Raw genomic sequence first — 14,923 nt, 5'->3', positions numbered from 1 at the left:
GCAGCAGCTACCAGCGTGCGGCTGCGGCTGCTGAGCTGAAAGCTGGAACAGGTGCCGGTGGTCAAGGAAGCAGAGCCACCTTCCCGTTCTCGCTGGTCTTGGGGTCGTTCCTGAGGTGAGACCTTGCATTCTTGCTCTTGTTTTCCCAGTTGATGTGAAACGTTATAGCCATTCGAGCACCAGATGCGAAAAAACCGGAGTTCCTTGCATGGATTTGGTTGGCGCGGAGGAATCTTGTTCTTGTCATTATGCATTTCTTTCTTCGCTTCTTCTCCAGGAGCTCTGATTTCGCATGAATTGCAGGAGATTTCAAGATCTTGCTCACCTGGCCGCATTGCGAGCGAACCGGATGCGAAACTGACCTCCGGGGATGGAGGAATCGAGGCGGCGGAGGGGGCCGGCGAGGGTCCGGGCCGTGCCGATCGCCGTCACGCCGGAGGGGTTCTGGTGCTGCCCCTCGCCAGCGGCCCTGCACAAGAGCCTCAAGAACCCGCACCACCACCATCACGGCGCCGGCAACAACAGCAGCCACTGCAGCAAGCAGCAGCAGCGCAAGATCCCGTCAGCGCCCCCGTCCGTGGCGCCCTCCTCCGTGCAGAACGCGCCATCCGTAACCGGCGAATCGGCGCGCCGCGAAGCTCCCGACGAGCAGGACACGGCGGCGGCCGAGGTGGCGGCGGATAAGCGGGAGGAGAAGACTGGCGACGTGGGAGGCGAGGTCCAGCAGCACAAGATCTGCGTTGGATTTGGGCAGCCTGAGACGAGTGACCTGACCGTGATGCTCTACGGGAAGGAAGGGATTGCCGTCAGGATGAGTGTGCACAGGGATGTGCTCTGCGAAAGCAGCACATTCTTTGCTGAGAAGCTCTCGGAGGATGGCCATGGTGGCTCTCCGGTGCGCTGCGTGGAGATCCATGACTGTGATGATGCAGAGATCTATGTGGAGACCGTCGGGCTGATGTACTGCGACGAGGCGAAGCACAAGCTGCTCAAGCAGAATGTGTCTCGTGTGCTCCGCATCATGAAGGTATATGGATGTTAGGAAATGGGAACTCACATTTCAGTATTGTCATGTTTGTTGCAGAACCTCGTGTTGCTTAGATTGCATGAGTTACATTTTCCATAATAAGTTGCATGAATTGCATTTTCCAAAAGAGTTACATGACAGTCAATTGTTGGTTGGTTCTGAAATTTAGGCACTAGCAATACTAGGTAACACCATATTTTATAATCTTAGTTCATGTAGTCAATTGTCCTGCATATCTCACAATACTTGGCTAAATTTGCAGGTTGCTGAATCACTAGGTTTCCATGCCTGCGTCAAGTCATGCTTGGATTATTTGGAAGCAGTTCCTTGGGTAGGTGAGGAAGAAGATAGCGTTGTGTCGTCGATACGACATCTGCAGAGCAAAGCCTATGGAGTTAGCCCTTTACTGAAAAGGGTTACTTCTGACAGTGTGTACTCACCAACCGATACTTTATCTAACATTATGGAGATGGTCTTGAAGAGCAACGATGACAGGGGGCGTCGTGAGATGAAAGCCTTAGTTCTGAATCTTCTCAAGGACAGCAGCCGTTGCACGGATGGAACTTCAGACATCTGTTCTGAATTATTTTACAGTTCATGTCGGTGTTGCTTAGAGAGACTTCAGCTGCTCTTTGCAGAAGCATCTGAAGCAGGTTTCCCTTCTCAAGTTACACGGCAAATAACTCTGGAGACCGATAATCTCCTCTGGTTGGTCGAGATATTGGTTAACCACCGAATTTGCGATGATTTCGTGGTCATGTGGGCAAACCAAAGTGAGCTTGCCTCATTACATGCAAAATTGCCTGTTGCCTCTCGCCACACAGTCAGCTCTATCACAGCAAGGCTTTTTGTTGGCATTGGAAGAGGAGAAATGCTTCCGTCCAAGGACACTCGTCTTCTTCTCCTGCAAGTCTGGCTGCAGGCACTCATCGATGACTACTCATGGCTACAATGCAGCTGCCGGTCATTTGATAGGAAGCTCGTTGAGGAAGGGATTGGGCAGACAATCCTGACACTTCCTTTGGAAGACCAGCGGTCTATACTACTGTCATGGCTTGGGAGGTTCTTGAAATTAGGCGATAACTGTCCGAATTTACAGAGGGCGTTTGAAGTGTGGTGGAGAAGGACTTTCGTCAGGCCTTATGTCAGTCAGGCAAGGTAACGTGCTATGATCAAACACAAATTCATCTTGAAATCATAGGGAAGAGTAGTGATTGACAGATTGTGCCCGTAGATTCTTTCGGAGATTGCCGTGGTCAATCTGATAGTGGACTACCTGAAACCCGGTGAGAATCTAGGTGACTAGCTTTTTTCTTATCATGTAAATGTCGATGGCACCAGAAATTTGTATGAGTGCACATTTGGCCTATGTGTAAAGCTGTATGGTTTTCCACTAGTTAATATAAGAATACCTCGACCAATAGCTCCCTCCCCTTTGTACCTCTGTTTGATTTTCATGTTGTTATCAAATATGACCAGCACTTCCCTTTGTTATGGTTACCTGAAGGTTGCTTGCTTGAACTGGGGGCCCCGGTACCCACCCGAATCCCTCAAAATCACTCACTGATATGACAAAAGCAGAAGTCACTTTCATAGTAAATGTCTCTTTCTCAGAAGCTTACAGATAGAAAAAAAATGGTGACTCTGTGCATGTATAGTCCATTTCAGGTCTTACATTTCCCCATGAAACTTGTACCAGCCCAAAAAATCCTCGAAAATCTCCTTGTGAACTTCCCAAACAAGCTGATCTAGATGACACTGACTGACTGATCTATCACATTCTGTTTCTCTAGACTAACTCGGTTGAGGACTTGAGGTTTCTGTAGAATGCAGAAACATTTCAAGAAGCATAAGTGAAACACAGAAACATTTTAATAAAATAAGATAGATGCTGGCCAGAAGTATGCGCATGAAAATCTGACCAATTTCTCTTTATTGCCTATATTGTGACATTCGTACCATGATTGTAGATTTTTTTTGTTTCCATTTGTGATCATCACCATATAATGTTTCTCTTTACTTCTTTAGGTATCTGAGTTGTGTTTTACTTGTCTCTGAGGACAACATGATCTTCATATGAAAAAAAAATCCCGCATAAAAAGAGAGTGCTAAATGTTCTTCATGTGGAAAATATATTCCTTTGGACCAAATTTTTATTTTCTTTAACTGACTTAATTTTGGATAGCGATGGCGGATGAACCCGCAGATGGAGGACTAGGGCATGAGTAGGAGAAAGAAAGAAGTTATCGCTACCTATGACCATGCCTGTATGCATCAACTTGGCCCAGATGGTCTCTGTGTCATGGTATCAGTGGAAGCTTGCACCTCAGAAATGACATGGAAAGCAACACAACTTAGCATTTAGTGATGCTGATGATGATGTGATGCTTTTATTAAGCGTCATTGTCGATGACTCATGAGACATTTGTGATTCGACTGCATCTTATTGAATCTGAAAGAAGCGTAGATCCCACGCGCCTTGTCTGCGATGCATGAATTTTCCTGAAAATGGCTCAATTCCTGCATTAAACAAGAAATATTCCAATTCTATCTATAAAAGATTGATGAAGGGGGAAAGATGAACATGTGACCTTTTTCCCCATGATCGAGGTTTTGGTACGAAAGCTGATTCCCTAAAATGGTAATTTGGCATGCTCTAATTTTTTATGTTCGTTATTATCGTTTTGTTTGGGGATACGTCAGAAGTTCAATAATCTGCATTCTGAGGTAGTATCTCTACTAAATATCTGCTTAACATGAGCTGGACCAATTGCCCCACATGGTGTGTCTCAGATCAGCAAGTTACAGTGGAGGTTGCTTGATTATGCATGTACCTAATCATCTCATTAGCTCATACCGACTCTGGGCATGTATAGCAATAACATATGTGTAAGCATGCAATAGAAAAATATCTGTGTTTGCATCTGCATGTTACTGTTGTTATTGCTTTCTCTTATTGTATGCAGGAGCGGTGCTAGTTGTGCCTAATTAAAATGCTGAGCAGAGTACTACATGGCATGGATTGGTGAAGTACCTTATTTGCTATGTTATTGAGCCGGTGAACCTAACTAGAGTAAAATAAGAACTTCTATGCACCAAGTCTCCCAGTTGTGTATTGTGGTCAAGGATACGTTGTATTTTATCATGAAGCCATTTGATGGATCAAATTATTTTCCTAAACCAAGATAAACTATTTAGGAGTGGGGTGGAGTTTTTTGCACTAGTTGGATAGAAAGTGGAGTAGAGGGATACTTAGAAAAATTGCACTATTTTATAAAGTTGCATTACAAGAATGGGTAGGATAGGCCGGTCTAAAAAAACTGGATATCAGCAGACTACACTTGTTTCATCGGCAAAAGGTCTGTCTACAAAAGAAAGTACGATTAGCCAGGGATGTTAATCCCATGGTTATTCACAAATAAGATAATAAATAATCTATACCGACAAGAAGATTGTACAATTTTTATGTTTAATAACGTGCAACTACCTAATCTACGAATTTTCACTTGCAAAATACAAATATCCCGTGCGGCTATATATATTTAGAAATGAGCCTACCTGAGTTACATGTTTAAAACATAAATTTACGCTTGTATTTAGGTGTTTCTTCAGAGTTTAGGCTCAGCAATATGCGCAACAGCTACGTACAGAACCGAAAACTAAAATAAACAACGAAGAATATTTTGTCTTCAGCCTAACTTTTGTAAGTTGTATCACAGAAAAAATCACATACTCAATAAAATAATAATATCGATAGATGCTATTATGTTTATACTAGAGCATATCCACCCGTTCCCCTATATGCCGTTCGACAACAACGCGTAATTGGTCGGAGTGCCCAAGCATGGTGCCAGTGTTTGGGGAGCATCGGGCACATGGTGACATCCTCACAAAACGACACCCGCCCATAGATTATTTTCAGTTTTCTTCCAAAATTCAACCACATTTCTAACAAAGCTGCATAGTTTCATCCTAAAACAATTGCAATAATTAAAACTAGAAATAAAATAATTCATATAATTCAAACAAAATGAAATCCAAGGTCAACTAGATCATGTGACATTTCGTTCTACTTGATCATTTTGGAGTTGGTGATGAATAAGCTCATTATAGGATTTCCGAATGCATAGCGAGGAAATCAGCGAACTCAGCCGACACGTGGTGATCAACTTAGGGAAGAGGTCATTGTTCATCATACAAACTATCATCAACCACTGTAGCAACGCACTCACTCTTGATGATCATGTTATGCATGATCACACAAATATTCATGACCTTCCACATATGGTATGTTGACTAGGTAAAAGTAGGGTATCAAACAATAAAATAAACGAGGTTGGAGCACACACCAATTGCCCAAATCGACATCCATCCAATTTCTACGACTCTCTTGGTGTATATTTTTCTGATCTAGTGGAGATGAAATTGTTTTCACAAGTGTCGACCATCTTGGATTGATATCATTAGCTAGGTAGTACCTTGTTATGTATTGGTGGCCATTGATATCATAGTTGCACTCTTGTGAATGGCCTTCAGCAAGTCTCTCGAACAATAGAGAGCGTTGTAGCATGTTGATATCATTGTAAGATCCATCCATGCTAAAGAAAGCGTGTCAAATTCACATGTCATAATCTAGCAACTTTAAGTAACACACCACATTCTCTTGTATGACATTTGTACAAGCCTTACCAAGCAAATGGATAGCATGCAATCAATGTTTTCAAACACCCCAGGAAATCCTCTCAATGTATTATATGCCAGGATTTGAGCTTTGTTTGCTTCATTTGGTGCTCTCAAATAGATTAGTCCAAACACTTCCGCCACTGCCATGGAGAATCTATATGATTTAATGGTTGTGGACTCGAACATGCATAGGTAGTCATCTTGTGTATACGTAGGAGATCCATATGCTAGCATGCTCGTAGAAGTAGTGCATTTTTTAATAGATGAGTAATCATACATTCTAGTGCAATCTTTCTATAACATGGAGTCGTTGTCGTACTTCCTCGCACCATACACCAGCTTCATGGACAATTATTCTTTCATCCTAAAGCATCACCAGAAATCCTTTTAAAAAAAATGAATTAGTGCTAGGAGGAACTAGACACTAAATGATATAGTAGAAGCGGGACCTCGGCGTGAGAATTCCAGAAATTCGTTCCTGACAGGATTCGAACTCTGGTCGTTGGGGTGCACCACTGCGACCCCAACCACTGGGCTATGCCCACGTCCTCACCAGAAATCCTTTTGGGATATGCATGTGTTAATTCGTTGGAAAAATAGTCGACATATAGCATACAATGATCCTCCATTCTTTGCCTTGGTTTGGTCTTCCTTCCCGCCACACTTTGAGCCTACACTAGTAGTACAAAATGGCTTTGCGTTTTCGCCATTGGTAACATGGATCTGGCACGCCACCAATATGGGTAATACTAGCGGTGTGGTGCACTACGCCACCAGTTTTGGAACCAATAGTGGTGCGCTGCATGCCACTATTAGCGAACACGGTGGTGGCATTTTCGCCATTTCTACGCACGACTGCTTTATTTTCTGACGTTTTCTTGGGCTGATTTCATTCAGCTTGTATGGCAGTAGTTCTCGCTATATAAAAAACGACATGCATAAGAAACTTATTAACTTATAATTGCCGGTCAAACATATACTCTCTCCATTTCTAGATATAAGGTGTATAAAAATCCAGAATATAAGATCTATTGCATTGCATAGCTATTTGGACATTTTTTTAGGTATTTGATTGTGTTTCCTTATCTTTTCCGAACTCCTCTATTTTCACATGTCAATTGTCCGCCCAAACTTGGTATAATTTCCCCTCCATGTATGTTCTTTAATTGTCATGCCAAAAACTATATACTTCCTTCCTCCCTGTTCACACAGGGCTTACGCGTATCCCTGGGTTGCTTATTTGATCAACATAATATCATTTGTATAGTATAAAAATTATATCATTAGAAAGTAGAACATCTAAGCTTTCTAGTGATATATATTTTATAATATATATTTTGTATTATGTTGATAAAATTTACAACCTAGAAATACGTGCAAGCCCTATGAACTGGGACGGAGGTAGTACCTTATATCTAGAAAGAGAGGGAGTATTTATTAACCATATATCAAACAGGTGACATGCATAAAAAACTTATTGACTTATAATAACTAGAACATTCTATATGTATGCTCTCCATCACAAATATCATGTTCAAGTTGGGCTGCCCTATGGTCTTGATTGTGATAAGCACAACTTGTTCAACCTGTATATCCTCCTCACCCATGTGGAAATCCTAGCACGCCTCTCTGTTCAAGGGCCGATGGCATCGACCTCTATCTTGCACACAATAGTGTCGGCACGACCTGCTCCAAGACACACTCCAGCGAAGCCTTTACCAGGATGGTAATGGAGGAAACCATTTTCTTAGGTAATTTCTAATATGATGTCGTGGATGCAAAAGAAATAGAGAAATGAAGTCAAAAGACAGCCACAAACCACATTGTGTTTGACAAAATTAGAGTTTGTCAAATGAGTCACAAATGACACGTCATTAAAGGAACTGGCTTGTGGTATGGTATCCAAGAGGCGATATTCCTCATCCTCGGGAAGGTTTCATCCGTGGGCGATAATGATAGACTTAAATGAGCCTTGGTTGCCACCGCCGATATAGAGAATGATACGTCTCCGACGTATCGATAATTTCTTATGTTCCATGCCACATTATTGATGATATCTACATGTTTTATGCACACTTTATGTCATATTCGTGCATTTTCTGGAACTAACCTATTAACAAGATGCCGAAGAGCCGATTGCTTGTTTTCTGCTGTTTTTGGTTTCAGAAATCCTAGTAACGAAATATTCTTGGAATTGGACGAAATCAACGCCCAGGGTCCTATTTTTCCACGAAGCTTCCAGAAGACCGAAGGAGAGTCGAAGTGGGGCCACGAGGTGGCGACACACCAGGGCGGCGCGGCCCAGGCCCTGGCCGCGCCGACCTAGTGTGTGGGCCCCTCGTGCCGCCTCTTTACCTGCCCTTCCGCCTACAAATAGCCTCCGTCGCGAAACCCCCGCACCGAGAGCCACGATACGGAGAACCTTACTGAGACGCCGCCGCCGCCAATCCCATCTCGGGGGATTCTGGAGATCTCCTCCGGCACCCTACCGGAGAGGGGATTCATCTCCCGGAGGACTCTTCACCGCCATGGTCGCTCTCGGAGTGATGAGTGAGTAGTTCACCCCTGGACTATGGGTCCATAGCAGTAGCTAGATGGTTGTCTTCTCCTCATTGTGCTTCATTGTTGGATCTTGTAAGCTGCCTAACATGATCAAGATCATCTATCTGTAATTCTATATGTTGTGTTTGTCGGGATCCGATGGATAGAGAATACTATGTTATGTTAATTATCAAGTTATTACCTATGTGTTGTTTAAGATCTTGCATGCTCTCCGTTATTAGTAGAGACTCTGGCCAAGTTTTCGCTATTAACTCCAAGAGGGAGTATTTATGCTCGATAGTGGGTTCATGTCTCCGTGAATCTGGGGGAGTGATAGAAACCCCTAAGGTTATGGATGTGCTGTTGCCACTAGGGATAAAACATTGATGCTATGTCCGAGGATGTAGTTATTGATTACATTACGCACCATACTTAATGCAATTGTCTGTTGTTTTGCAACTTAATACTCGGAAGGGGTTCGGATGATAACCTCGAAGGTGGACTTTTTAGGCATAGATGCATGCTGGATAGCGGTCTATGTACTTTGTCGTAATGCCCAATTAAATCTCACTATATTTATCATGACATGTATGTGCATTGTTATGCCCTCTCTATTTGTCAATTGCCCGACTGTAATTTGTTCACCCAACATGCTTTTATCTTATGGGAGAGACACCTCTAGTGAACTGTGGACCCCGGTCCTATTCTTTACATCGCATACAATCTACTGCAATACTTGTTTTACTGTTTTCTTGCAAACAATCATCTTCCACACAATACGGTTAATCCTTTGTTACAGCAAGCCGGTGAGATTGACAACCTCACCGTTTCGTTGGGGCAAAGTACTTTGGTTGTGTTGTGCAGGTTCCACGTTGGCGCCGGAATCTCCGGTGTTGCGCCGCACTACATCCCGCCGCCATCAACCTTCAACGTGCTTCTTGGCTTCTCCTCGGTTCGATAAACCTTGGTTTCTTTCTCGAGGGAAAACTTGCTGCCGTGCGCATCATACCTTCCTCTTGGGGTTCCCAACGAACGTGTGAGTTACACGCCATCAAGCTCTTTTTCTGGCGCCGTTGCCGGGGAACGAAGAAAAGTTACACCACAAAGATTTTCAACTCCCACGTCAACAGCTCTTTTTCTGGCGCCGTTGTCGGGGAGATCAAGACACGCTGCAAGGGGAGTCTCCACTTCCCAATCTCTTTACTTTGTTTTTGTCTTGCTTTATTTTATTTACTACTTTGTTTGCTGCATTATATTAAAACACAAAAAAATTAGTTGCTAGCTTTACTTTATTTACTGTCTTGCACTCTATATCAAAAACACAAAAAAATTAGTTACTTGCATTTGCTTTACTTATTTCATCATGTTTCCTTTTAATTTTACCACAAAAGACATACCGGTAGGACGTGGGTCTATAGTTGGGAGAAACAATATAGAAGAATTTTTCAATCATGTTAGTACCGTTGAAGATTTTGAAGATAGACACTTGGTAGAACTTGCTCCTACTTATGAAATTGCTGCCGCTGCTTTAGTTCGCATGTTGGAAACTAAATTTGTTAATCTCAATCCTATAATCCAACACATGTTTCTTACACTCGGTGATATGGAAGAAGGGGAAAAGAAAGATTTTGTTTTAGAAACCCTTCTTAGAGAATTTGGTGGTTTAGCAAGAGAAGCTAGAAAGGTCTTTAGTAAATATAAGATGCTTGGTTCTTATACCAATTTTGCTAGTATCCTTGAAAAGATGGACATGGAGAGAATAAGGTACACTAATAATATTAATGACGGTGGGGAGATCAAAGCGCCGATACCATGTAAGCTCCTAGCGATGAATGAAGCGCTAGAAAATAACTATGCTTGGCTTGTTCCTGAAAATTTGTTTGATGAGAGTAGCAAGCCCAAGACTAATGAAAAGGGAGCCGCTGAAACTTATGTATCCAATATACTATGCATGGTTGAGAAAACTCCAAACCCCGCTGAAGATTCATCATCTCTTGATAACACTTGATATACACTTTCTGCGCCTAGCTGAAAGGCGTTAAAGAAAAGCGCTTATGGGAGACAACCCATGTTTTTTCTACAGTATTTTTTGTTTTGAATTTGAGTCTTGGAAGTTGTTTACAACTGTAGCAACCTCTCCTTATTTTAGTTTTGTGTTTTGTTGTGCCAAGTAAAGTCTTTGATAGTAAGGTTCATACTAGATTTGGATTACTGCGCAGTTACAGATTTCTTTGTTGTCACGAATTTCGACCTGCCCCTCTGTAGGTAGCTCAGAAAAATATGCCAATTTACGTGCGTGATCCTCAGATATGTACGCAACTTTCATTCAATTTGGGCATTTTCATTTGAGCAAGTCTGGTGCCTTAATAAAATCCATCTTTACGGACTGTTCTGTTTTGACAGATTCTGCCTTTTATTTCGCATTGCCTCTTTTGCTATGTTGGATGAATTTCTTTGATCCATTAATGTCCAGTAGCTTTATGCAATATCCAGAAGTGTTAAGAATGATTGTGTCACCTCTGAACATGTTAATTTTTATTGTCCACTAACCCTCTAATGAGTTGTTTCGAGTTTGGTGTGGAGGAAGTTTTCAAGGATCAAGAGAGGAGTATGATACAATATGATCAAGGAGAGTGAAAGCTCTAAGCTTGGGGATGCCCCGGTGGTTCACCCCTGCATATTCTAAGAAGACTCAAGCGTCTAAGCTTGGGGATGCCCAAGGCATCCCCTTCTTCATCGACAACATTATCAGGTTCCTCCCCTGAAACTATATTTTTATTCCGTCACATCTTATGTGCTTTGCTTGGAGCGTCGGTTTGTTTTTGTTTTTGTTTTTGTTTGAATAAAATGGATCCTAGCATTCATTGTATGGGAGAGAGACACGCTCCGCTGTAGCATATGGACAAATATGTCCTTAGGCTTTACTCATAGTATTCGTGGCGAAGTTTCTTCTTCGTTAAATTGTTATATGGTTGGAATTGGAAAATGCTACATGTAGTAATTCTAAAATGTCTTGGATAATTTGATACTTGGCAATTGTTGTGCTCATGTTTAAGCTCTTGCATCATATACTTTGCACCCATTAATGAAGAAACACCTAGAGCTTGCTAATTTGGTTTGCATATTTGGTCTCTCTAAAGTCTAGATAATTTCTAGTATTGAGTTTTGAACAACAAGGAAGACGGTGTAGAGTCTTATAATGTTTACAATATATCTTTTATGTGAGTTTTGCTGCACCCGTTCATCCTTGTGTTTGTTTCAAATAACCTTGCTAGCCTAAACCTTGTATCGAGAGGGAATACTTCTCATGCATCCAAAATCCTTGAGCCAACCACTATGCCATTTGTGTCCACCATACCTACCTACTACATGGTATTTCTCCGCCATTCCAAAGTAAATTGCTTGAGTGCTACCTTTAAAATTCCATCATTCGCCTTTACAATATATAGCTCATGGGACAAATAGCTTAAAAACTATTGTGGTATTGAATATGTACTTATGCACTTTATCTCTTATTAAGTTGCTTGTTATGCGATAACCATGTTTCGGGGACGCCATCAACTATTCTTTGTTGAATATCATGTGAGTTGCTATGCATGTCCGTCTTGTCCGAAGTAAGAGAGATCTACCACCTTAATGGTTGGAGCATGCATATTGTTAGAGAAGAACATTGGGCCGCTAACTAAAGCCATGATTCATGGTGGAAGTTTCAGTTTTGGACATATATCCTCAATCTCATATGAGAATAATAATTGTTGCCACATGCTTATGCATTAAAGAGGAGTCCATTATCTCGTTGTCCATGTTGTCCCGGTATGGATGTCTAAGTTGAGAATAATCAAAAGCGAGAAATTCAAAATGCGAGCTTTCTCCTTAGACCTTTGTACAGGCGGCATGGAGGTACCCCATTGTGACACTTGGTTAAAACATGTGTATTGCGATGATCCGGTAGTCCAAGCTAATTAGGACAAGATGTGGGCACTATTAGTATACTATGCATGAGGCTTGCAACTTGTAAGATATAATTTACATAACTCATATGCTTTATTAGTACCGTTGACAAAATTGTTTCATGTTTTCAAAATAAAAGCTCTAGCACAAATATAGCAATCGATGCTTTCCTCTTTGAAGGACCATTCTTTTTACTTTTATGTTGAGTCAGTTCACCTATTTCTCTCCACCTCAAGAAGCAAACACTTGTGTGAACTCGTGCATTGATTCCTACATACTTGCATATTGCACTTGTTATATTACTCTATGTTGACAATTATCCATGAGATATACATGTTACAAGTTGAAAGCAACCGCTGAAACTTAATCTTCCTTTGTGTTGCTTCAATACCTTTATTTTGATTTATTGCTTTATGAGTTAACTCTTATGCAAGACTTATTGATGCTTGTCTTGAAGTACTATTCATGAAAAGTCTTTGCTTTATGATTCACTTGTTTACTCATGTCATTACCATTGTTTTGATCGCTGCATTCATTACATATGTTTACAAATAGTATGATCAAGGTTATGATGGCATGTCACTTCGAAATTATCTTTGTTATCGTTTTACCTGCTCGGGACGAGCGTAACTAAGCTTGGGGATGCCGATACGTCTCCGACGTATCGATAATTTCTTATGTTCCATGCCACATTATTGATGATATCTACATGTTTTATGCACACTTTATGTCATATTCGTGCATTTTCCGGAACTAACCTATTAACAAGATGCCGAAGAGCTAGTTGCTCGTTTTCTCGCTGTTTTTGGTTTCGAAATCCTAGTAACGAAATATTCTCGGAATTGGACGAAATCAACGCCCGGGGTCCTATTTTGCCACGAAGCTTCCGGAAGACCGAAGGAGAGTCGAAGTGGGGCCACGAGGTGGCGACACACCGAGGCGGCGCGGCCCGGGCCCCGGCCGCGCCGACCTAGTGTGTGGGCCCCTCGTGCCGCCTCTTTACCTGCCCTTCCGCCTACAAATAGCCTCCGTCGCGAAACCCCCGGCACCGAGAGCCACGATACGGAAAACCTTACCGAGACGCCGCCGCCGCCAATCCCATCTCGGGGGATTCCGGAGATCTCCTCCGGCATCCTCGCCGGAGAGGGGATTCATCTCCCGGAGGACTCTTCACCGCCATGGTCGCCTCCGGAGTGATGAGTGAGTAGTTCACCCCTGGACTATGGGTCCATAGCAGTAGCTAGATGGTTGTCTTCTCCTCATTGTGCTTCATTGTTGGATCTTGTGAGCTGCCTAACATGATCAAGATCATCTATCCGTAATTCTATATGTTGTGTTTGTCGGGATCCGATGGATAGAGAATACTATGTTATGTTAATTATCAAGTTATTACCTATGTGTTGTTTAAGATCTTGCATGCTCTCCGTTATTAGTAGAGGCTCTGGCCAAGTTTTCGCTATTAACTCCAAGAGGGAGTATTTATGCTCGATAGTGGGTTCATGTCTCCGTGAATCTGGGAGTGACAGAAACCCCTAAGGTTATGGATGTGCTTGTTGCCATTAGGGATAAAACATTGATGCTATGTCCGAGGATGTAGTTATTGATTACATTACGCACCATACTTAATGCAATTGTCTCGTTGTTTTGCAACTTAATACCGGAAGGGGTTCGGATGATAACCTCGAAGGTGGACTTTTAGGCATAGATGCATGCTGGATAGCGGTCTATGTACTTTGTCGTAATGCCCAATTAAATCTCACTATATTTATCATGACATGTATGTGCATTGTTATGCCCTCTCTATTTGTCAATTGCCCGACCGTAATTTGTTCACCCAACATGCTTTTATCTTATGGGAGAGACACCTCTAGTGAACCGTGGACCCCGGTCCTATTCTTTACATCGCATACAATCTACTCGCAATACTTGTTTTACTGTTTTCTTGCAAACAATCATCTTCCACACAATACGGTTAATCCTTTGTTACAGCAAGCCGGTGAGATTGACAACCTCACTGTTTCGTTGGGGCAAAGTACTTTGGTTGTGTTGTGCGGGTTCCACGTTGGCGCCGGAATCTCCGGTGTTGCGCCGCACTACATCCCGCCACCATCAACCTTCAACGTGCTTCTTGGCTCCTCCTGGTTCGATAAACCTTGGTTTCTTTCTGAGGGAAAACTTGCTGCTGTGCGCATCATACCTTCCTCTTGGGGTTCCCAACGAACGTGTGAGTTACACGCCATCAGAGAACACTTATCCTCGGCATACTTATCTAACTAATCACTGCTTACACCTTAGGCACATGATGCTAGAGGGTGAAATCTTCACGACACCTAACAACATATATGAGTTGCCCACTAGAAAGGACACGGATACTCCAATGGACAGTGAGAGCAAGGAAAGATTATTTAAACCAACATGACAATATCAGATTGCTCAGTCACTTCACATGAACAGAGACAAGAAGAAGCGGCGTGTCAGGGAGGGTGGTGGCGGCGCACGTGGGGCCATGTGGACTGGAGAGGGCGCGGGAAGAGTGAGGGGGGTGTCATTTCACTCCATCTACATCGAAGGAACGACCGGGGTGGGTGGGGTGGGGGTGGGATGGTGGTTAGGTTGCACGCGGGTAGCCCCGCACATAGATCCATGCCATATATCACAATGAAACACCACCGTCACGTTAATACTATTGACGGGGTTTAATATCTTGTCACCATAAAGAAT

General features: G+C 42.5%; 1 protein-coding gene across 1 annotated transcript; it reads left to right on the top strand.

The window, feature by feature from the left end:
• The first annotated feature begins 25 nt into the window (after nt 1-25).
• Nucleotides 26-2,527, top strand: LOC124654113 (BTB/POZ domain-containing protein At3g50780-like). The gene is made up of 3 exons (XM_047193144.1): nt 26-115; nt 304-1,027; nt 1,290-2,527. Exons 2-3 carry the CDS (start codon nt 371-373, stop codon nt 2,187-2,189), a joined length of 1,557 nt encoding a protein of 518 aa, XP_047049100.1. The 5' UTR covers nt 26-115; nt 304-370; the 3' UTR covers nt 2,190-2,527.
• The last annotated feature ends 12,396 nt before the right edge of the window (nt 2,528-14,923 follow it).

Source organism: Lolium rigidum, chromosome 5 (genome assembly GCF_022539505.1).
Source record: "Lolium rigidum isolate FL_2022 chromosome 5, APGP_CSIRO_Lrig_0.1, whole genome shotgun sequence".
Classification (NCBI taxonomy): Eukaryota; Viridiplantae; Streptophyta; class Magnoliopsida; order Poales; family Poaceae; genus Lolium; species Lolium rigidum.
Note: the sequence above shows the minus strand (reverse complement) of the source record. Positions and strands in the feature narration are given on the sequence as shown.

What these genes read in the sequence shown, in the direction of transcription:
- LOC124654113 (XM_047193144.1), top strand. Translation starts at nt 371, where the DNA reads ATGGAGGAATCGAGGCGGCGGAGGGGGCCGGCGAGGGTCCGGGCCGTG. An exon ending in GTGTGCTCCGCATCATGAAG is followed by an intron (nt 1,028 to 1,289) that starts GTATATGGATGT and finishes CTAAATTTGCAG; the next exon opens with GTTGCTGAATCACTAGGTTT.